Source organism: Lichenostomus cassidix, chromosome 2 (assembly GCF_008360975.1).
Source record: "Lichenostomus cassidix isolate B80296 chromosome 2, HeHo_3.0, whole genome shotgun sequence".
In the NCBI taxonomy this organism is placed as follows: domain Eukaryota; kingdom Metazoa; phylum Chordata; class Aves; order Passeriformes; family Meliphagidae; genus Lichenostomus; species Lichenostomus cassidix.
The window spans coordinates 124,886,701-124,908,532 of record NC_139482.1 but is presented as its reverse complement, the minus strand read 5'-3'; the positions used below and the strand labels follow the sequence as shown (position 1 = coordinate 124,908,532).

Below are 21,832 nucleotides of genomic sequence, written 5' to 3'. Positions count from 1 at the left end.
GTCAAGCCTGGAACTTTGGGGAGAGGCTGTTGCCAAGCAACCTCACAGGCTTCCCGTAAACATTCCACTGCAGTTGGCACATAGGGCCCCTCTCTTTCACTCTGCATGCATGGGTATGTCCTGTCATTACTGTTAATGTGCTAATTTATACAAGGTGTGGGCCTTTGTACTTTGCAGCCAAGCTCTTGAACCTGAGGTTTTTTGACAACAGGTGCTTGTGGCTGTTTAAGACTTCCAGGTCAGAGTACGCCCAGAAGGGTATTTGGCAGGTGCTTCATGTGCAACGAATTTGGGCACAGCCAATGTTTAGATTGGCTACTGGTGTCCTCATTTTGGGGTTGCCAGTTGTGGAGAGATCTTCACAGCTGAGCCTCTGTTATGTGTCGGCTGGTTCTTGTGCACCAAAACAGTCACTTTATGTTTTCACTTTCAGTAGATTGAACTTGTCCTCTTTTCTTAGCATCGGAAGCACCTTCGTGTTTAATTAACTCTTCTTTCATGCTTACAAATAATTTTCTAACGCCAGGTCAAGATATGGCAGAAAGTCGGATACAAAGTGAAGTAATCCGAGTGTTTCTGTCTGTGTGTCTGTAAGTTAATTCTCATTGTGAAGCCTGCACTGACATCATTTTTTGAAAGATTTGCAAAGTGTAACAGCAATGAGATGTTTTTTCTAGCGTATATAATCATAGAAAATCAGCGTAAAACCTTAATTCCTGTTAAGAAAAGAATAAGCAACCTTAAGAGCTGGAGTCCTTGTGGGTTCCTTCCAACATAGGACACTCTATGGTTCTGTTGTCTGAGGAAGGCTGTGAACTAAAAATGACTTATCATGCAGATATCATGCTATATATGATATCTGCAGATAATGCTATCATGCAGAGCAATCTAAGTGCTACAACAAACTTCCATAATTTCTTTCTGCCATTTAACATGATCTTCAGAATTAATTTTTTTATTACAAAATGAAAATTTTTTGTGTGTGTTCAGCAAGAGGGGAAAATAAACCGGAAAATAGTGAATGTTTGCAAATGCTTAAACATATGTTCTTAAATCTCTCTGTAAAAAAGTAAACATTTGACCTTATTTTTAAGTAGTGTTGAAAAACTTGACTGGAGGTCAATGACTTGCTTTGTATACACTATACCAAAATGTCCTACTGATTATGTGTGTTGGTTTCAATAAGAGTTTTGTGTACCTGCCTATCTTTGTTTTATGTGTCAACTTTGTATCTTAGTACTTCAGAAGCAGTCTTGCAAAAAAGTGGGTGATGGGGAGAATATGTGTAGGGTAGCTCACACAGAGGAATTATTTATTTTTCTTTTTAATTACAATTAGCTCAACAAACTTCTTCCAAAGCATAGTTTAGTCTATGTAAATTTGCTCTCCAATTATAGTTTAACATCTTAGAGTCATGTCACAGCTACACTCTAAGGGTGGAGGAAAAATCTTCTTCAGAAGAAACTCAAAAATAGTGAAATACTGCAATACAGGTCATAAACTATGCTTTCTGAATTGCCTGATGACTTTTGAATGTACTTTGCTTATGAATGGCTGTTTCAGGGCTAGAGTTTTCACTTCAAATTTTGCTAAAAATGGATGCCTGCTTTATCTGTGTTTGTTCTTTTCCCAGCCGTGCCTGTGAGCTCAAGTAGTCCTCTGTCTTGAGAGAAACTTATGTTAAAATGATGAACAGCAGCCATATTCCCTGTCTTAGTTTTTCTCTATTAAATTAAGTTAGTGCACTGTCCTTTTGAATGACAGGTGCTTTGTTTTTTGAACAACTTCATAGCCTGCTTTGATAGTGCTTTTTTTTGTTAGATCTGAATTCCTTTGTGTTTTCTTTGTGGGTTGTTTGGTTGGTTTTTAATGAAAACAGAATTTTCCATAGTACTTTGTTAATCATCTCCCAAATGCCAGGATGATTTTTTTTTTTGTCTGCTAGGAATTGCTTTCTCCTAGGTTCTACTATGATCTTGGATTATGTACTTGGAGTTAATTGATGCACTCTTTTTTTTATCTGGTGAAGTATTTAACTATCACATGTACTGAACCCTATTTTAGAGCACAAATACTTGTTATTAATCCTGGTTGTCAGAGAGATGCTCCCATTCTCCCCGCCTGTTTAATTTAATTAATTTAATCTTTTGTGTATATGTAGTGCCTTGATAATGATAATGATAATATAAGCATCAAATATGCCCACAGATTTTTTGCATACTTGTGACTGATCTTTCTTGTTTCTCTCCGTTAGGAAAGCCTCAATATGGGAAGAACTAACAACAAAACACCTGATAATCCAGATAGCGGTAAGCTATTTCTGTTTTAAATTTTCTTGAGTATGGTCTAGCCAAAAGCCTTGTCTTAAACTATTGAGATGGGCTGAACTACTTGTTGTTTTCCAGCTATTAAAGAATTTCTGTTGCTATTGCCATTACAAGCCATAAGCTCTAGGGCTGTACTCTAGTGAGCTCAGAACAGGTATTCAGAGAAAAAAATCCATATCTTTCCAAAACATTTACAAGAGAAAAGGTTGTGGGCAGGTGGGAAGATGTTGTGTAGTGTGTTTCGAATACATAATCATTTGCAGCAGTACTTACACAACTTAACATTGTGTTGATGTGCAGTGGTTTCGCCAGAAAGAAATGAAGGAGAAGAAGGCAATGGTTTGCGTCGCTCCTCTCGACAGAGGAAAGGTGTTGAGCGCTTTGAATCTCCGATGGAAAGTAGGTGTGCTGGGCTGACCTTGGCTGGACACCTGTGCTCACCAAACTGCTCTGTCATTCCCTCTCCTCAGCCAAAGAGGGGAGAGAAAATAAGATAGAAGACAACTTGTAGGCTGAGATAAGGCAGTTCACTAAATCAAAAGTGAAAGACTGTGCACAAGCAAAGAGAAAACAAGATTTTGTTTTCTACTTCCCATCAGCAAGCGGTGCCTGGCCACTTCCCAGGATGCAGGGCTTCAGCATGTGTAGCAATTGCTCTGAAAGGCAAACATTTTAAATAACAAGTGCCCCACCTTCCTCCTCCTTTTCTTAACTTTTATAGCTAAACTGATGTCATATGGTCGGTAAAATCCCTCTGGTTAATTTGGGTCACCTGTCCTAGCTGTGTCCCCTCCCGGGATCTTGCAGACTACTGGGAGTGGAATGCTGGGGAGGAAGCACTGGTGCTGTGCCAGCACTGCTCAGCAGTAGCCAAAACATTGGTGTGTTATCAACACCTTTCCAACTACAAATGAAGAGCACAGCACTGTGAGGGATGCTATGGGGATAATTAACTCCATCCCAGCCAGACCCAATACTGTATGTTATACAGTACTATATCTTACACAGTTTCTCTTAAGAACTTTGCATGCAAGTGGGAGGTTGTTGTTTTGTTTTTTTTTAAATGAAAATGCATTCACACAACTTCTCTTCATAGTTCTTACTTCATTCTGCCAGTAAATTTTATTGAATGGATGTATCCTGTGCGCATTCTTTTATTTATTTATTTGCCATTTGTCATCCTTATTGCTGCTTTTCAGTTAAAAAAATGACCTATTTATCCTTGAAGGAATATCAATTAAAGAGACTTAATAATCTTACTCTTGTGGTTTTCAATTTCTTAAAGTCAGGTGTTTGTCTTTTTACTTCTATTGTGCACTTGTTAGACCACCCAACCTCCCCCTTCTTGAAACTTTCCCTGAGCTAGGAGATGGGTAATACCTGTCCCATTTTCTGCCTTTTTGACTGTCCTGGTTTCTCTCAAACTCGTTTGTAACAAATTCTAAATTCTTTGTTTTCAACAGATGTAAGAAAACGTAACCTAAGACTTTCCCACCATCGTTCAGCTGTCAAAGCAAGAAATTCAGGCAAAAAACCTAAAAGGTTGGTGTGTGCTTTATGATAGTTCTCCTTTTTCAAGAGTGCTGTTGGTTATATGACTGAATAATGCTTTCAAGATTTTTTTGGACTGGTGGTAATTGCAGATTAATATAATTACAGATTATTACAGTGGCAGTCTGAGGGTAAAAAGAGGACAAACACTATAGGGAAGGCTATCCTTTTTACTAGCTATTTTATTTTATTTGAAAATGCTGTATTTTTGGTCACTGATAAGGTGACAATGAGAATTGTGGCTGAAACTTGGGTGACTGAAATTCATTTTCCTGGAACAGAAGCCATAATCTCCCTCTGGAAATCTTAGACTTGAAGGGTACAAATTAGGATTTAAGACTTAATCTTGAAGTTTACAAATTATTAAAACTGAAGGCAACTTACAGGGAGAGCCTGTATGGAAGTTTCAATGGATTTTTTTTTTTCAATCACTCAAGATTGAAATATTAATTTCAAGAAAAAATATTAATGAAATTCTACATTATAAATTGCAATAATCCTTTCTGTACATGCTAAGAGTTGTGAAAATAATTAACTCAGTTTAAAGTTCTTTATTTACTCACAGCCATTAAACATAAAACCATTGTAATGAATATCTAACTATTTAAGAAGTTTATGCTTATTTATAAGGTCTTTTGGATTCACTTGCTATCATTAGAAAATCAAAATTCATCTATCTGCATTGTAAATTATAAAGCACTCTTTCTTTCTCCTTGATTCAATTAGGTCCCTTTTGGCCAGCTCGCAGAAAGATGACACAATGGGAGTTCAAAATGATCATACAAAAACTGAAGCGGCTCAGAAAGGCAACTTAAGTGAAGTTCCCAGTGATCACATGAACATTGGAGCAAGTCTGGCTGGTGAGAATGAAATGCAAATAGATGGTTCAGTAAGTATTTTTACTTCATCATGTTAGTGAGGTGTTAGCAGTATTTATGAAAGCTTCGAGTTATGGGCTATCTACAGCTCCCTTGGCTTACAGTTCTCTCTCAAGCAATTTGAAAATTGCCATGAACACTTTGTTTGTGCTGACATGTAATTTCTGAGGGAACTTTATCAAGGTTGCAGCTTTCTTTAACACATATGTTCTGTTGACTTCATCTTTAGGCACAATTTCATGGTGTGGGTGGTCTTTCTGACCACATTACAGCTTTAAAAGAGATGGTCATTTTGCCGTTGCTTTATCCTGATGTCTTTGAGATACTGAAATTTAAACCTCCAAGGTAACAGACACCTTTTAAAACTATAAGTTCTTAACTCACTTATTTTCAGGAGAATATTCAACTGAGGTATCAACGTGTTTCCAGCCTTCAAAATTTCCAGCAGTGTTTGTGGTACTTTTTAGCACTAGTAAAAAGTAATTTTTTAAAAATTGACTAAAAAGTTTAATTTTACTAAAAAGTAATTTTTTAAAAATTTTAAAAATATTTTTTAAAAGACTACAGCATATATGTAGGTTCAGAGATTTACTGTGTGGCAAGACTATTCTTTAAAAGTGTCTTGCCTTTAAAAGGTAGAGTTGGAGATTTTTTTCTTTAAAGTCCTGCATGCAAGTGGACTTGTTTAGTATGTGAGCAGGAAGGAATTGCGTACTGCTAGTTAACTGTAGTTTTTTCTGTGGAAGTTCAGTTCTGTCTTCCACCAAAGCTTTTTTTTTTTTTTCCCCAAGAGCTCAAGAATTAATTTTACAATTGATAGGACTTGCAGCTAGAAGTTTGCAGTGTTTTTTGTGCTTATGCTAAAGTAAGAATCTATCCCCTTCTTACCCAGTTAAGCAATTTCTGTGTTACAGAATGAGATTATTAGAGATTCATTAACTTTATATATTCTTGGTCAGCAAAACTCGGTCATGGTATATTGAAATAGGACTTTCAATTCTCTGCTTCCAGTAACTTTAAAAGTATTACAAACATTGAAAAGAAAATCTGTTTTCTTCTTTATTCATTGAAATTCTTTTTGAAGCAGCAGTACATTGGCTCTTCTAGTTGATGGAAATACAGGAAGGCAAAGTACCTTCCCATTTTTAGATTACTTCCTCTTCCTTAATCACCAGCAAAGGGAGACCAAACCCAGTAGCCTAAAGCTTTTTAAGGGACAATGAAATGCTTTACTCTCAAATCTTGACTTTTGTGAAAACAAGAATGAATATGCAATGTATCATTGTAAAATGAGCTGTTGATTGCTAAGTTAGCCCAGTCTCATATTCTGCATTGGAAGTTCATTTGTGTTTGTACAACAGTTGTACAACTGTGCTGTAACCATCTCGGTTGGTTTGTCAGAAGTTTTGAATATATCGTTCTGGGATGCTACTATCTTTTCTCGAGGTTTTGTACATCTGTATTATTCTCTTTATTCTTTTTGTTTGCTGCCTTGCAGAATTGTGCAGGAACACTCTTGACTTCTCTCATACTTCAGCTGTTACTGCTATCTTATCCATGAAGGGTTTAGTTTAGGAGAGCAGAGTTGTGTGTTTTAGGGACATGGGTTGTAACAGATACTTTCTCATTATGTTTTGTCTGATGTGAATTAAAAAAAAAATTCTTTGTTTTAAATTGTAGAGGCTGTTTATTCTATGGTCCACCGGGGACTGGAAAGACCCTGGTTGCTCGTGCTCTTGCTAATGAATGTAGCAGGGGTGACAGAAAAGTAACCTTTTTTATGAGAAGTGCAGCCGACTGCATGAGTAAATGGGTAGGAGAATCTGAGAGACAGCTTCGTTTAGTGTTTGAGCAGGTAAGGTTGAATTCTGCCATGTGCTCTGTTGGGAATTGTAACTTATTTTCTGTGGTCGAGAAGAACTCACTCTTTTCTATGTTTTATCATTTCTTTCCACTGAAATGGGATTGTCACTGTTTCCTTTTTCAGTGGAGTTTTTAGGGGCTTGAAATCTTAAGATGCATTGAAAACATTAGTAAAAAGCAAACAAGAAAATCACCACCACCACCCTCAAAAAATCCTCCACCATACACACAACTCAAACAGTCACAAAAAAGGTTTCAGAAAGGAAGGGATGGTGGATTTAGATGAGAGGGAAACAGAAGCAGGGTGAAAATATGTTCATTTAAATTGGTAATGGAAGGTTGCTTCCAGAACCTCTAACTGAGTGAAGTCCTGTCTCTGTTCTCATGGTTGCCAAATAGCTGTAAAAACTACTTGTATGATTTGTTTCCTGTCACCCAGTCTCAGTGGGTTGCCAGGCTGCTGTTTTCCATTAGGTTAATTAGTAGAGATCCTTCATGCTAGTCTGAAAAATCTAGTTCCAGTGTCTTTCCAACCATAATGTTTTTCATGAATTTTCTCTTTCAAACAGGGCTGTTCTCCTGATGTAAGTATTCCTGTGTTTTCATTGTAGGCCTACCAGATGCGACCTTCAATTATTTTCTTTGATGAGATCGATGCTCTTGCTCCTGTACGGTCCAGCAAACAAGACCAGGTTCATAGGTAGGATGTGTTTTGTATCTATGTAGAAGCAGATCTGTGTGCTTGATCTTTGGGAAAAAAGATGGCAACTTACTTAGCTTGATGTGACGTATTTATCCTGAAAAATAGTAATTTATTTATTTATCCTGAAAAATAGTAATTCAGTGTTAGTGAATTTCAGATGATTTTTCAACAACAATTGGAAACTATTTGCTAAGCTTGATATCAGCACAGGGTCTGTGTTACCTTATCTGTATTTTGCTATGTCTTAAAAGAATTCTTTTGCTGATCAGTATCTTGTCAATAACAGCTTGTCCTTTTTGAAGGATCAGTGGAGAAGGTTGCATGGTACTGAAGGAAATTTACTAAACTAGTGAATGAAAATGATATTTTTCTGTTAGCTCTGTTGTGGGGACTCTTCTGACACTTATGGATGGCTTAGCCAGCAGAGGAGAGGTTGTGGTAATAGGAGCCACCAACAGATTGGATTCTATAGATCCTGCTCTAAGAAGACCTGGACGCTTTGAACGAGAATTCCGCTTCAACTTGCCAAACAAAGAGGTCAGAACTCCAACTTTAATGCTTATGTGGCAAAGTCCATCTTTATAACAAATCCCTGTAACAAGGCAGCATTGCAGAGTGGTGCAAGTCTCCATCTGTAGTGTACAGCTTGGACAAAAGAGGGATATCTGGAGACGTTGCATTTTCCTGTGGAGGGGAAACCTGGTACTGAACATACATATGAATAAGATGTCAACAAGAAGTTACTTCTCTAATTAGTTTTGTTTCTGCTGTGACCAGCAAAGAAAAAGATGCTGCTATTCATTGAAATGCTAAAGAAAGAATGAGTGTATGAATTAAAGTATTGCTATGGTATCTTGAAGGTGAAAGAAATGGTGTGCACGCCAGAATTCAATTTCTGTAACAAAAGCTTTGATCAAGGCTGGTGCTGGAGTGAGTTAAGTATGTTGGGATCTGATGTTCTTACTGATACTTTTTAACAGGGACTTGGACAAATGGGAAGTTCACTGCAGAGGTGCAGCACTTTGAGTTGAGTGGCAATAGCTGAGCAATGAAGAAATTTGTTTTATAGCAGGCGAAAATATTGGGGTGGGGATGTTTGGAGAGAGATGGTGAAAAACTGCAACCCTGTTTTTGTGTTTTTTCTCTGGCTATCACTGATATTTCTTAGGACTTTTTGGAGCAAGGATAAAAGGGTTATTGGATTGAAAGCTAGTAAAAGTGCACAACACTGGCTTTAGCATAAATATTTGTATCCAGTTTTTATCTGCTCTCAGGAACAAGAGACAAAGTACCATGAAACAGATCTAATACACAATTTCCTGCTGTGGAAGAGTTCTAGAAGTCTGCCATAATTAATCTGTGTATCAGGAGACACTTCAGTGAAAGTCTTGCTAGGATTAGAAATGAGAATAGGCAAGGTTTGACATTTTCTAGATGAGTGACAGTAGTTTGAGTCATAGATTTTGTTTATCATTGTAACAACTGTAGCAATTTGAAATGGAGTGCTAGGACTGTTTGCTTTGAATGAACTGGCAGAAAAGCAAATTTGATGAACTACTGAAATTGTTACTGTGAAATTTTGCTAAATTTGAGACGATTTTCTGGAATGCAAAATGTCCGCTTGCAGATAAGGCTTTTGCTACAATTTATTCTTCAGGATCATTAGGTCTCACACTGATAAAACTCACTTTTTATGGAAGATGTACATGCCTTTTATTTCACTGCAGCCCCCATAGGAGTTTGATGTAAGAATTTGAGAATTATTAAATTTCCTGCTTGAAGATGCAGCAAATGTATTTGACCTTTAAAATACATAGAAGTTTAGCAGACAAGAAAAGTATTTGTACTAGTGTGAGAGTTTTGGGGGTTTTGTGATAGTTGTTTTTTTCTTTTAAGAGAAAACTTAAGGCAAACTAAAATGCAACCATTTTCTTTCCAGGCAAGAGCAGAAATTTTCAAAATTCACACACGAGACTGGACCTTGAAGCCATCGGACAGCTTACTTGAAGACCTGGCTGAGAAATGTGTTGGTGAGTTTGAAAACAGTGTGGGTCCTTTTCCCCTAGGCAGCTTTCATCCACTCTGCCCCCAGCCTGCAGCGCTGCATGGGGCTGTGACTGAAGTGCAGGAGCCTGCACTTGGCATTGTTGAACCTCATACCATTGGCCCATCCATCCAGCCTGTCCAGATCCCTCTGCAGAGCCTTCCTGCCCTCCAGCAGATCAACACTTCCACCCAATGTGTCCACGATCTTACTGAGGGTGTACTCAATCCCCTTGTCCAGATCACCAATGAAGATATTAAAAAGGACTGGACTCAGTACGGAGCCTTGGGGAACACCACTAGTGAACCCTCTGCCAACTGGGTGTAGCATCATTCACCAACACTCTTGGCCTGGCCATCCAGACAGTTTTTAACCTATACAACATATATATATGTTGACATGACATTTGGTTCTTGTTTTGTTTGTCAGGATTCTGTGGTGCTGATATTAAATCCTTATGTGTTGAAGCTGGGCTCTGTGCTTTGCGCCGCCGCTATCCGCAGATACATGAGAGTGACCAGAGACTGAAGATAGATGCCAAATCAATTAAAGTAACAGCAAAAGATTTTGCCATGGCCATGCAGAAGATTGTTCCAGCATCACAGAGAGCTGGGGCTTCACCTGGGAGAGCACTACCACCTATTTCAAAGCCACTCTTAGAAAACACACTGGAAAGAATTCTAAAAGCCGTGCAGAGAGCGTTTCCCCACGCAAAGGTTGCACTGAAGAATGAAGGTATTACCATAACATCTGCTTGTTTAGAATCCTGCCAAAGCAAAAACTTCTGATTTGTGCAACTAACATACACAAACCTCTCAACCATAATGACAGTGACTGCATGATTTGCATGTGCATAGTGCAGGATGGGAGCTGTGAGTGACTCGCAACATGCAGTACAGAACAGGGGGTTCTCTACTGGAACCCCCATTACTGACAGTAGCTCACGTCACCCTAATGATTTCAGAGCTGGATCTAAAATTTCACATATGAGGCATTACTTTCCAAATTGTAGAATCATAGAATGGTTTGGGTTGGAAGGGACCGTAAAGATCCCAGCCTTGGGACAGGGACAAACCAGGTTGCTCAGAGCTCCATCAGCCTGGCTTTGAACACTTCCAAGAATGGGGCATCTAAAGCTTCTCTGGGCCTCCTGTTCCAGTGCCTCTCCACTGTCATTGTAAAGAACATTTTCCTATTATCTAATCTAAACTTACTTACTCTTTTACTGAAAGAGTAAGTAAGTTTACTTACTCTTTCATTCCCCCTTGTCCTGCCACTACATGCTCTTGTAAGAAGTCCCTCTCCATCTTTCCTGTAGGTTTTCTTCTGGTACTGGAATGCCAAAATAAGGTCATATTCAAGCCTTCTCTTTTCCAGGCTAAAAAAACCCCAATTCTCCCAACCTTTCCACATAGGAGAGGTGCTCCATCCCTCTCCTCATCTTGGTAGCCCTCCTCTGGACTCATTCCAACAGGTCCATGTCCTTCCTGTACTGGATACCCCAGAGCTAGATGCAGCACTGCAGGTGGTGTCTCACCAGAGCAGAGCACAGGGACAGAATCCCCTCCCTGGGCCTTCTGACCATGCTGCTTTGGATGCAGCCCCAAATACAATTGGCTTTCCAAGTTGCAAGAGCACATGGCTGGGTCAGTCCAGCCTCTCATCCACCAGCACCCCCAGCTTTTTCCTGTCAGGGCTGCTCTCAATCTGTTCATGCCCAGCCTGTGTTGGTACTGAGAGTTGCCCTGACTCAGGTGCAGTACTTTGAATTTAGTCGTGTTGAACCTCATGAGATTCCCATTGTCCCATTTTTTGAGCTTGTCCCGATCCCTCTGGATGGCATGCTATCCTTCACATGTGTCAGCTGCACCACTCAGCATGGTGTCATCACCAAATTTACTGAGTCTACACTCAATTCCTTCATCTTTGTCAATAATGAAGATATTAAATAACACTGGTCCCAGTATGGACTTCTGAGGGACACCAGCTGTCACTGGTGTCAGCTGGAGCTCTGAGCCATTAATCACTACCCTCTGGATGAGACCATCCAAACACTTTCTTACCAGCTAACAGTCCACTCATCAAATTGATCTGTCTTCAATTTAGAGAGAAGGACATTGTGAGGATCACGTCAATGGCCTTACAGAAGTCCAGATAAATGACACCTGTAACCTTTCCCTTGACCATTGATGTAGTAAATAATTATTACTAATGAAGCAAATAAATGTTTAAATGAGGGGAGAAGGGTTTTTCTGGTATCTAGGAGCTACAGAAGTTGTTCCTGATGTTTCCTGTCATCTTCTAAGGAAAAACCTCCCACGTGTTTGTCAATATAGAGATAATACCTAATGCAAATCATAGGACATAAAACAAAGCCATATAACAAAAAGCTTTGTATAGACTTGTGAAATCTCCTAATATCTGCAGTAGAGTGAACTCTTCAGAAAATAGCATTCAAATGACAAAATTCAAGAGAAGTGGTTTCCAGCACCGATTTCAAAGGTGTACGAAAGCAAGAGTGAGTTATGAACTGCTCAGGAAAGTTAACAAATTTCTCTTGTCTTTAAATCCTACTTTAGGGATTGACAGTGATGATGAATTACCATCAGTCTCTGGAAAGAAGTTAACTCATAAAATGCCTGACGACAAAAAGACAGAATTCCGCACTTTTAGCAGGTACATATTTGTCCTTTTTATGGTTACATTTTTGACATGGCTGCATCTGTAAAATGCTGTGTAAATATGTGAGGGGTGCTAAATGAAGGCGAGAAGGGTATGTGTGGGGGTGAGCAATATTTGCAAGAAGTAAGCATGAAGATCCAACTGGGTACTAGATCTAACTCTTCTAACTGACTATAATGCCCTAACTAATCAAACTGAATGGCCATGACTTTTGCTAAGTCAAAATGGTTCACAGATTATGAAAACATGTTGGTTTAACCCATAGTATTCCTTGAAAGACTCAAGACCCCAAAAAGGTTCATTCTGTCCTTTCAACTTAAATAGCCTCTATGGATTTATGTAGCCATCCTTTGCCCTTCTACCTTCCAAGATGGTTGGAAGCAACTTACATATCAGAAACAAAATTGAGAAGTGGTTGTTAAATCACTGTGAGAAAAATTTGAACAGTCTGCATTTTTTACCTTTACCCTACTGAGTTTTTGTTATCTTTCGACATTTTAACTGTAGAAGTCACGTAGTCCAATGGTTTTAAAAATAGATTATTGTCAGATATTTTTCTCCCTTCCTGTTGCTGTGCTGCCCAGAAAATATGACTTGCTGAGATTCGTTAGGTCTCTAGGATCTTTGGCTTCAGCAAGTGAAGCTACAATAGTACTGTGATGGAAAAATGCAAAGCTTTTCAAGAAATACAAGTATATTTCATGCACCTAAAGCAAGATGACTAGGAAATTAATACACAAGTCAAAGATGAAACCACTAGAATGACTAAATAAAATAAATATAAATCTTAGGCATATTTAGCATAGTTCTGTAATTTAAGCAATCCAGTCAAGCTCTTCTTCAGATACAATGAATGTGTTTCAGTTTCCACATAAATTTTTTTTTGCTAGAAATGTAGTTTTGCCCTTCTTCCCACCATCTCCAGTAACTGAGGCCAAATTTTAGCTAAATGTAACAGGTGTAGCATTCTCACAGTTACTTAAAGTCACGACAAGCTGCAAATGGTTGTGTATAGACAATGAAGAGACCCAGATTGGTTTGTGCTGTGAGTTGTTATTTTGCCCTATATCAGGTTACTGACCAGCTGTTTTGTGTGTATTGCCGTGACAGTTCCCCTGTGGGATTTAAGAACTATTACTTAACCCAGCCAAAGGAGCATCAGACATGCTGGGGACTGGCAGGGTTTTTTAAGCAGAGGAGTGGCACCAGGTTTTGGGAAAATGGGTTTTGATAGTCTTCTTGATTACAGACCATATTATTTTGTAGAACATGGAGCATGTTTACAAAAAACCCCAACTGTACAGGAAAAATATTTAACATCTATGAGCTTCTTCCTTACTCCTTTTTAATTTTTTTTCTTTTTGTTGTAGAAATCCTTCTTACCAGCCAACATCTTTCAGGCCACGGTTCTTACTAGTTGAAGAGCCAGGATGTGGGCAGGCTTTAGATTTGGCACCTGCAGTATTACATGCCCTGGAAAAATTTCCAGCTTACACACTAGACCTACCAACCTTGTTTGTTGGCACCACATCTCAGGAAGAAATATGTTCACAGGTATCTTTTTTCTTTTTGTTAATCTCATAGGATTAATGAACTGCATATAAACTAGTGAAATAAGCACAATTCACTGCTAATGGCGTTGGCCTGATCTGAATTTGCTGTTATGTTTAATTTTGGCTGGAAACTTACTTTTCTTGTAGATGGAATGATACTGAATAAGGTCATTTATACATAGCCATGTTTCATTTCTATTTGAAATGAAAGAGGGAGGATATTGCCAGCAGCTTGGGAAGATGGGAAGTGCTGCTAATAAGCCCCTCTTTGTGGCAAGTAATCCTGCTGGTCTTGATGTGATCCAGAAAGTTGTTTTAATTTCTTCTTAAGTCTCTGTGCTCCCAGCAGATGGCTCTGCATCAGCCTCATGGCGTACCATCCATTTTTTTGTAACTTTCTTTTTTATTGTATTTGTAGGGCAGCCAAAATTATTGTGAAAAGAAGGTTTTTTTCTGTATACATGTACAGCTTGTACTACTGCAGTGAAATTCAATAAACGCATTATAGTTCATGGAATGCTTAAATGTGTAAACTGATGTGTGTTCCTTAACTGGAAAAGAAAATATAAGCAGATTTGATTGATCAAACTGTAGTTTTGATTTTTTTTACCCTTAGGCAGGAAATTAATTTAATTGTTTGGCATCACTGTCTTAAAACATTTTGACTTTTATTAACAGCATTTTAGAGCTGTACAAGTCAGGACAGACACATCATGTGACTGGATGTTCATTTGTCACACAGGAGGAACAATTCTTTTTATTATGACACGGTCTCATCTATGGCTATAAAAATACCCTGTCTACTGCATGGATACACCACACATATTTCCTGTCTTGTGATAGGAAGTCCCTGCATATTGTTAATCTGAAAGTGTGCATGGAGGAATTCAGCATGTGAAAGCACTGTTTCCACTTCCCTCAGGCAGTAGATTCATGTCCTCTTCTGTGTCTGAGGTGCCATCCGTAGGCAGTGGTTTATGGCCTTTCAAAGCACATTGTCTGGTCTGATGGAGGCTTTGGTAATGAGAGGAATGAGAGGCTGTGAGTGATTTAGCTCTTCAGGCAGGCTAAGGACCGGTCACCTCTTATTAAATGTGAATTTATGATGTGTAACCAGGTTTATTTTACTGTGTTAGCCCTCATCTTTTCACAGAGGTCTTTGTTCAGGCTGTGCTCCGGTCTAATGTGGGTATGTGCCTGCTCTGAACTGGGAATGGTGCAGTCATATTGTGCAGTGATTTCTCCCAACAAACACATCTTGCTAAAGGGTTAATCTTGTTTTTTCAGGCACATCATCACATCAACTGAGTTTTGAGGCTCTTTAGGAGTTATCTTATACCCAAGTAGTTTTGAAATCAGGCAGAGATTAATTTCTGTTTCTGTCTGCATAGCAACGTCTGTACTTGAGTCAAAGTGAACATTTTACCTTATTTTTAAGGAGCTGTTCATTTATTGATTTGTCTTGATGCCTTAGCTTTATGCACTCTTATTTCACAATATAGTTTGACTGATGGGTAGTTATTTAGTGGTCTATTTTACATGATGTAGTTTTCTTATCCAAGCTTTCATTTTACCAGTTGATACGAGAAGCTCAAAGAACAGCACCAAGTATCATTTATATCCCACAAATCCCTTTGTGGTGGGAGGCCATTGGACCTACACTGAAAGCTGGTTTTACAGGACTGCTGAATAACATTCCATACTTTGCTCCAGTTTTGCTCCTTGCTACATCTGATGTGCCACATGAAGATCTCCCTGATGAGGTATTTTTGTCAATACTTTTCTTTGTTTTACTCAGTTTCAAGTTAATCTACAACTCCTTGAAACATAGGAGTATATTCTGTGCTGTTCTTAAGCAGATTCATACTGTTATTATGCTGAACCCAGTCTCTTAAAATTTGCTTAGACAAAACAATGCTGAAAGCACTTGTCTAATGTGTTTTCTGAGTAAAGAGATTGAGTTTGACCCAATATTTTCTCCCTTCTCACACACTTCTGCTTACTAGAGAGACATATATGTATACTTCAGACAACCAGTTCAGTGGCTTCAAGATGGTTAGGTGTGTTCTTAGTGAAGAATATGCAAGTGCTTGAAATGTAGCTAAGAAAAAGATTGTTTTTCTGAAAAAAATTTACTGAAAAGGTACTGTAGTCACACTGTTACTGATAGAATGTAATTTCTAATCTAAATTATTTCACAAAAAATAATTTTTTTTCCTTCATCTAGGTTCAAACTTGACAAATTAAAAAGCTAAGGACCAAATTCTGCTTAAGCAACTTGGAAATCAATTTTTAATTGTATTTCTTAACAAAATTAATTAAAACCACATGCTGAGCTTTCTAGAATCTGACATTGTTCATTAAAGGAAGGTGTTTAAAATGTTAATGTGCTGCTCTGATTATTTTGTCTGAGTAACAGAAGTTTTTATAATATTAATAAGTGCCTTCTAAAATTAAAAAAAAAAAACAACCTCACATTACCAAACAGTTGGCACTTGTCTGTTGAGCCCTGTCTCTTCCTTCTGTAGCTGTCATAAATATTCAAGCTAAAGGACATCAATCCAGGTAAATGCAAAACAAGCAGTGTTTAGGGTGGTGAATGGTCACTTGTTTTTCATTGGTTTATCATACTTTTTTCGTGGATCTTAAACTCTAAAAGGTTCATTAGAGAAGGTATTTTACTTTGCAGTACTATGAAAATCTAGCCTTTTAAGGCCAAGACGTTAACTTTTAATAGCTTGTCTTATCTAGATGAGTATTCAGCGTAATTTAGAAATTTACTCATCTGTTTGGAATAGAAAATAAAAAAAATTGGGGCCTTATATCTGAAATATCTTTTCTTCTCATGGTCTAGATAAGAACATTGTTTAATGCTGATCATGAAGAAGTTTTCAAAATCCCACGGCCTACCTGTGCTGAAAGGAAAGGATTTTTTGAGAACTTGATTATTAAGCAAGCTGCTGAACCTCCTGCATCAAAAAGTAACTCAGGTGAGGATATTCTACATGTAAAACTTTGTTACTAATCTAACAGCTAATACAGTATTTGCTTCAGTGATAATTTCCCGTCAATCATTTTTCATGCACTTGCACTTTACCATGAATTGACTAAAATTTTTCTCTGTTATTGCAGAGAGGTACCCTCTATCAGGTACAGCATACTTCAGGGATACTCTATTTCACATAAAGAGAAATCCCAACTTAAATTTGTGTCATTTCAGATCTGCGGGTACACCATTCTGCGAGTAGTTCTCAGGTGAATGGGCAAGCATTGGACAAAAAAGCAATGCAAATTCTCAAACGAGGAGTCTATGTGGATCACACTGAGCTCAGAGTAAGTATAACTTCAATTTTGTTAATACTGAAGTAGGACATTTTCTTTCTTCCTTTATGATTGTAAATTAAGTCAGTTGTTAACCAGTGCCAGTTCCAACAATTTATAAGAGGGATATATAGCTTGTGAAATAATTCAACCTGTAAGGGACTATGACTGTTGTTTCCACAGCTGGTGTAAACTGCTGCTCTTACTTTGTTTTAGGAGACTGAGTTCTCTTCAGCATTATTAATGTAAAAGGGCTTGTTAAATTTCCAAATAGCCCACTGACAACCTTTTAGTTATTAACATTAATAACTATTAGTTATTAATGAAGTTTTTATGATGGGTTGGGGTAGTGTTGTTTTGTTTTTCTGTTTGCATGTTTTCATTTATTAGGAACCAGAAAAGGACCTTGGTTTTTGGCAGTCATGGCTTTAAACCTGAAGTTAGCAGGTTGACCTAAAGCTCATCCTGGATAAAATACTAATACCTGCTTTTCCCACATTCTTTCAAAACCCAGTGTTAGAATTTTGCATTCATACAGTAACAGTGTTATCAGGTTTTTCTAGTCCCCTATAGGAGAGAAGTTGTTCTCCTAGGGCAGAGCTGGGAAAAGGGTCAAAAGTGGGCCTAGCTGCACGGGGTAAAAGAGGTTCCTTTGCTTGAACTGGAGAGGGCATAAAAGAAGAACCTGACCTTCAGGGAATATTTGTGTGGTGAAAATTCAGGAAATTGCTAGGTTGAAGTCCTGGAGTTTGGTCGAAGCAGAAGAGGCTGCTGTCTAACTGCCTGAGAAAGGGAGTATTATTTGGATGTTTCCTCTGTATGAGGAGAATATGACCAGAGTGGAATCCCTTTTGGTGAGACATGGTATGGTAGAGTCCTTATAGATGTTTCAGCTTATATATATTTTTCAGCTATGAGGACAAAGCTATAGTCATGACACATGTCATTTTAGAAAACTTATTTCCTTAATTTGAGTGTCACTGGAGCTTGATACTTGTACCACAGAACCTCTTCGGAACTTTCCCTAAATCAAAAAGCTGGGTGAACCTCCAAAATATATCTGCTTGGTTTTGTATGGGATGGGTTTTTGTACTATTTGTTTGGGTTTGTTAAATTGGTTTGATTGGTGGTTTTTTTTGTTTATTTGCTTGGTAATAGGCAGAGAACTTGATGAACAAATAGCAAAGCATGCAGTCACCTATGTGGCAGCAATTAGAGGTCACATTTTCCAGGGCCCTGTATTGCATTTCTAATTAAATACAACCTGGCTTTGTGGTGGCAGCTGATCTATAACTAAGTGGATAGTGTCATTCCCCACTGTTCTGGAGGCAGTTGATTGGCAATTATGATCACTGATGTCATAGACTGATGCATAAGAAAATATTGTCTGAACTTTAAACCTTCCTTTTCTCTGAAGTGTGAAAAATCAGCTTGTTTTCTCCAGTTAAATCTTGTGAGATACGGAATCAGCTCTCCAAAGTGCCACTTTTGTTTAACAGCGTAAGAAAGTAGGACATACCTTGTCCAGTTCTGAATTGTAGTTTCCACGTTTTTTTCTTCAGAAATTGTTGGATTTTGTCGTCATGACAACTGAGAACGTCAGTATAGCAAGCATGGCGAAACTATATTCTGTTCTTAGCATGTGCATTTACCAACATCGGGAAAATGCTGACAAAACCGAATTAGTGGAGGTAACTTATTTTGTCTTATATGTCTTTCTGTCACATGATATTATGCATGTGTGTTTGATATGCATATGTATATGTTCACTGTGAATATCACAAATATTTATCACTCTTTGTTGCTTAATTGCCTCTGTTACAAGACTTTCATTTCAGGCTGGAAGACAATGCAAACCCATTGTTGTATTTGGAATAATTGTTGGCAGTTTCAGCAGGAAAAGGCAATGGGTCCACCCATATGGGCTTCTCAAACCAGTTAACCTGTCTCTCACTAGTCCAGATTCCCCAGAACTTTTTCAGGGTGGGGGGCTGTGAAAGGAGGATGCTTTGCTCAGTCTGACACTTCCTCTTTCTCCCCTTGCAGGCACGCATGGTAACACTTATATAGCAGTCATTCCATTCTTGAACAGAAATTAAATATGAAATATTACAAGAATTTCAGGCTTTTCTGTAGGCTCACCAGACTTTCTTTTTAACTTGCATGGCTCAAACATCTTTAATATGACATGTGGGGAGCTTTCTGCCACTGGATGATTTGATGCTAGGGAGACCAATTCTCTAATCTCTTTCTCTAAGAGAGGATTTCTGAGTTTTTAGACCTCAGCAGAAATCTTCCATAGGCATCCATGGTCCCAGGCAGGCATTCTCAATATTGAGTTGTTTTAGACTGGATATTCAGTCTTCAGCTTCAAGATCCTTGAATCCATTTGTCTTTCAGATGCTTGTGCATGAAATTGCATAAAATTCTTCATGCTTCTCAGTCTGCCTTAAAAATAGAGGAAGCCTCTTTTCTTTAGCTGAGGAGGCCATTCCTGAAAAAGGCACCCTTCTCTCATCTAGCATAATAATGTGTTTCAGCATGAGGAGGGATTTTTTTTATGTTATATCAGGGCTTCTGAGCTCTTGTGACTGCACTTGATTTCTTTCTTTGTTTTCTACTTCCATGTTTAGCTTTAGTTCCAGCTTTTGGTTGTTGCTCTTCAGGAACTGTTTTTCACTGTTGAAAGCACCTTGACAGAGATCCATTGTCCCTTGAGATAGATCCTTGCAGTTTCTCTAGCCTCCTCTGTTTTGGAGGCTTAAGGATATGTTTGAAGCTAGTGGGGCTAGAAAGACATTGTGATGGTGGTATCACATGTATTGGCTAAATATTAATAACAATTGTATGTATGTAGAGATTCTCGATTCTTTTGATGAGGAAGTAATCAGGGTTCTCAGGCTTGTATTCACACTGACCCCTAATTTGACCTTTTTTTTTTCTTTTCTTTTTTTTCTCTTATTAGGAAATGAAGAGAGAACTTTCTGCCCTCATTTGGCTGTGATATTTGACTTTAGTGTACTTGACATACTCTAATGTTCATGTATGGCTCCCAAATAGATAAATTATATTTAACATATCTCTGTAATTGTAGCAGCTATAGAAGAAAAGAATAGAAGAAAGAAGCTAAGTACATAACTGAAACCAGACAGAGTGCTGAACCAGTGACACTTGATAAAATGACTAATAAACTGCCAGATTATGAGGAACAAAACAAGGCCAATTTTTACTAAAATAGCTAATTCTGGTAGTAGGAGATTGTGCCCGCTGGATCAAGAAAGGATCTGTCTGCAGAAGGGAAGGCATCAGCTGAAGAAAAGTGGGCACCAGCTTGAAAGAAGATAGAGCATGTAGGCTAATTAGCACATGAAGTGAGAGAATCATTCAACCAATAGAAGATTGAGTATTAATTAATAGGAAGACTATGTAACTGGGAGCCAATCAACATTAGTGCCTTTGCAAAGTTTTGATAGTCAGTATGATGCCTTTGTGGATTTACTACCTACCATCTTTTTCTGCAAAGAGCTGCAAATAAATCAAGTACCTCTGCTTTGTGTGGATCAGCCTTTTGCACACTGGGGGAAAGAACCCATTTTGGGCCAACAGTGTTTTCAAGAAAACAGCATGAATTTTTCTAAAGTGTATTGATTCAGATTCCTGCTGTTGTGTCAAAGCTTCCAAACATTTTTTTGTCGCTGGAAGACACTGGAACTGGTTTTGTTTTTCTTCCCTTCAGGTTTATTTCTAGTGAAGAGAAGCAAGCTGAGGGGCCAGGAGTAGGACACAGGGAGCCATTCCTCTTGTGGCTCTGGCTGCCCTGTCGCCTCTCGGGGATGGGTCAGGAAGCGCCCTACTATTTCCCGGGGCAGCAGCGGGCAGGGTGGGGAGGCACCGCCACCTTGTAGGCGACTTGCAGGGCTCCAGCTCCGAGTTCATCCCCATGGATCCCTTTGAATTCCCCTCGCTCGGTAGCCGAGCATCCCCACTCGCCCCAGGAGCGCCCCGGCCGCCGCAAGAGCCGCGGGATGCAGGGTTAGGAGAGGCGGCGGGGCAGGGAGTCCCGGGGCGGGGAGCCGGCGGGAGGCGCTGGCCGGAGCCCGGGGAAGCGGCGGGGCACCGGCGGGAACCTTCGGGAGCTGCTGGCGGGGCTGGGAAACTTGTGTCCCGGCGGGAAAGCATCGGAGACCGCCGTCCCTTGGGGTCCACTCCTTGGGGTTCACAAGCTTTTCTTTGCATGACATGGAGCACCAGATTATAAACCTGGTGAGCTTCTCCAGTCTTCGGGAAGTGAACAATGCAATGCAATATAAGATTTGTGTACAATATTTCTAATTCACCAATCTTTTTCTCCTTTCCTCTGTCCTCTTTCTTAATGTAACCAATTTGAAAAGCCAAAGTTTGGTCCAAAAAAGGAAGACTATAAAGAAAGTAAGTAGTAGTAGTAATTCCTTAAGTTTCATTTTTAGCCTGGTTTCTGAGAAGGATTGCATTTGGTCACTTAGTCTATTTAACTTGGCCCCAGAAACTTCTGAGCTCATCAGTCAAATTCAGATGAAATTGTGAGAATAGATACTGCTAACATAAAGAATTTCTTCTGAGTTTTATGAAAAGCAGTAGGTGTAAATAGGAGGAGATACTGTTGGTTCCTTTAATGCTTGGGAAGAATGCAGTGTGAATTTCTGCCTGCTCTTAGGCACTGGAGAATCTGTTCTTTAGCTCAGGTTTCTTTGTGACATGAATTTTTTGGGGCCTGCAGGACAAAGATTAATTGTAATTCATGATTGAGGTAGAAGGGAATATTGCAGTATTATAACACACGTGAAAAGTAATTTGTTCATGAGATGCACAAACCCACTGATGTGGGGAAGTTGAGCATATTACCTTGGCACAAAAATGCTGTGCTGAGTACT

The 21,832-nt window shown here is 38.8% G+C and overlaps 1 protein-coding gene across 1 annotated transcript; it reads left to right on the top strand.

Annotated features, from left to right (window-relative positions):
- Positions 1 to 74: 74 nt before the first annotated feature.
- On the top strand, positions 75 to 20,718 carry LOC146442183 (ATPase family AAA domain-containing protein 2-like). The gene is made up of 18 exons (XM_085053117.1): positions 75 to 113; positions 2,255 to 2,309; positions 2,628 to 2,726; positions 3,791 to 3,869; positions 4,605 to 4,767; positions 4,986 to 5,101; positions 6,437 to 6,611; positions 7,231 to 7,319; positions 7,700 to 7,859; positions 9,262 to 9,352; positions 9,796 to 10,101; positions 11,946 to 12,042; positions 13,419 to 13,602; positions 15,179 to 15,364; positions 16,456 to 16,591; positions 16,822 to 16,934; positions 18,485 to 18,613; positions 19,888 to 20,718. The coding sequence occupies exons 2-18, from the start codon at positions 2,267 to 2,269 to the stop codon at positions 19,924 to 19,926; spliced, it is 2,205 nt and encodes a 734-aa protein (XP_084909243.1). The 5' UTR covers positions 75 to 113; positions 2,255 to 2,266; the 3' UTR covers positions 19,927 to 20,718.
- Positions 20,719 to 21,832: the final 1,114 nt, after the last annotated feature.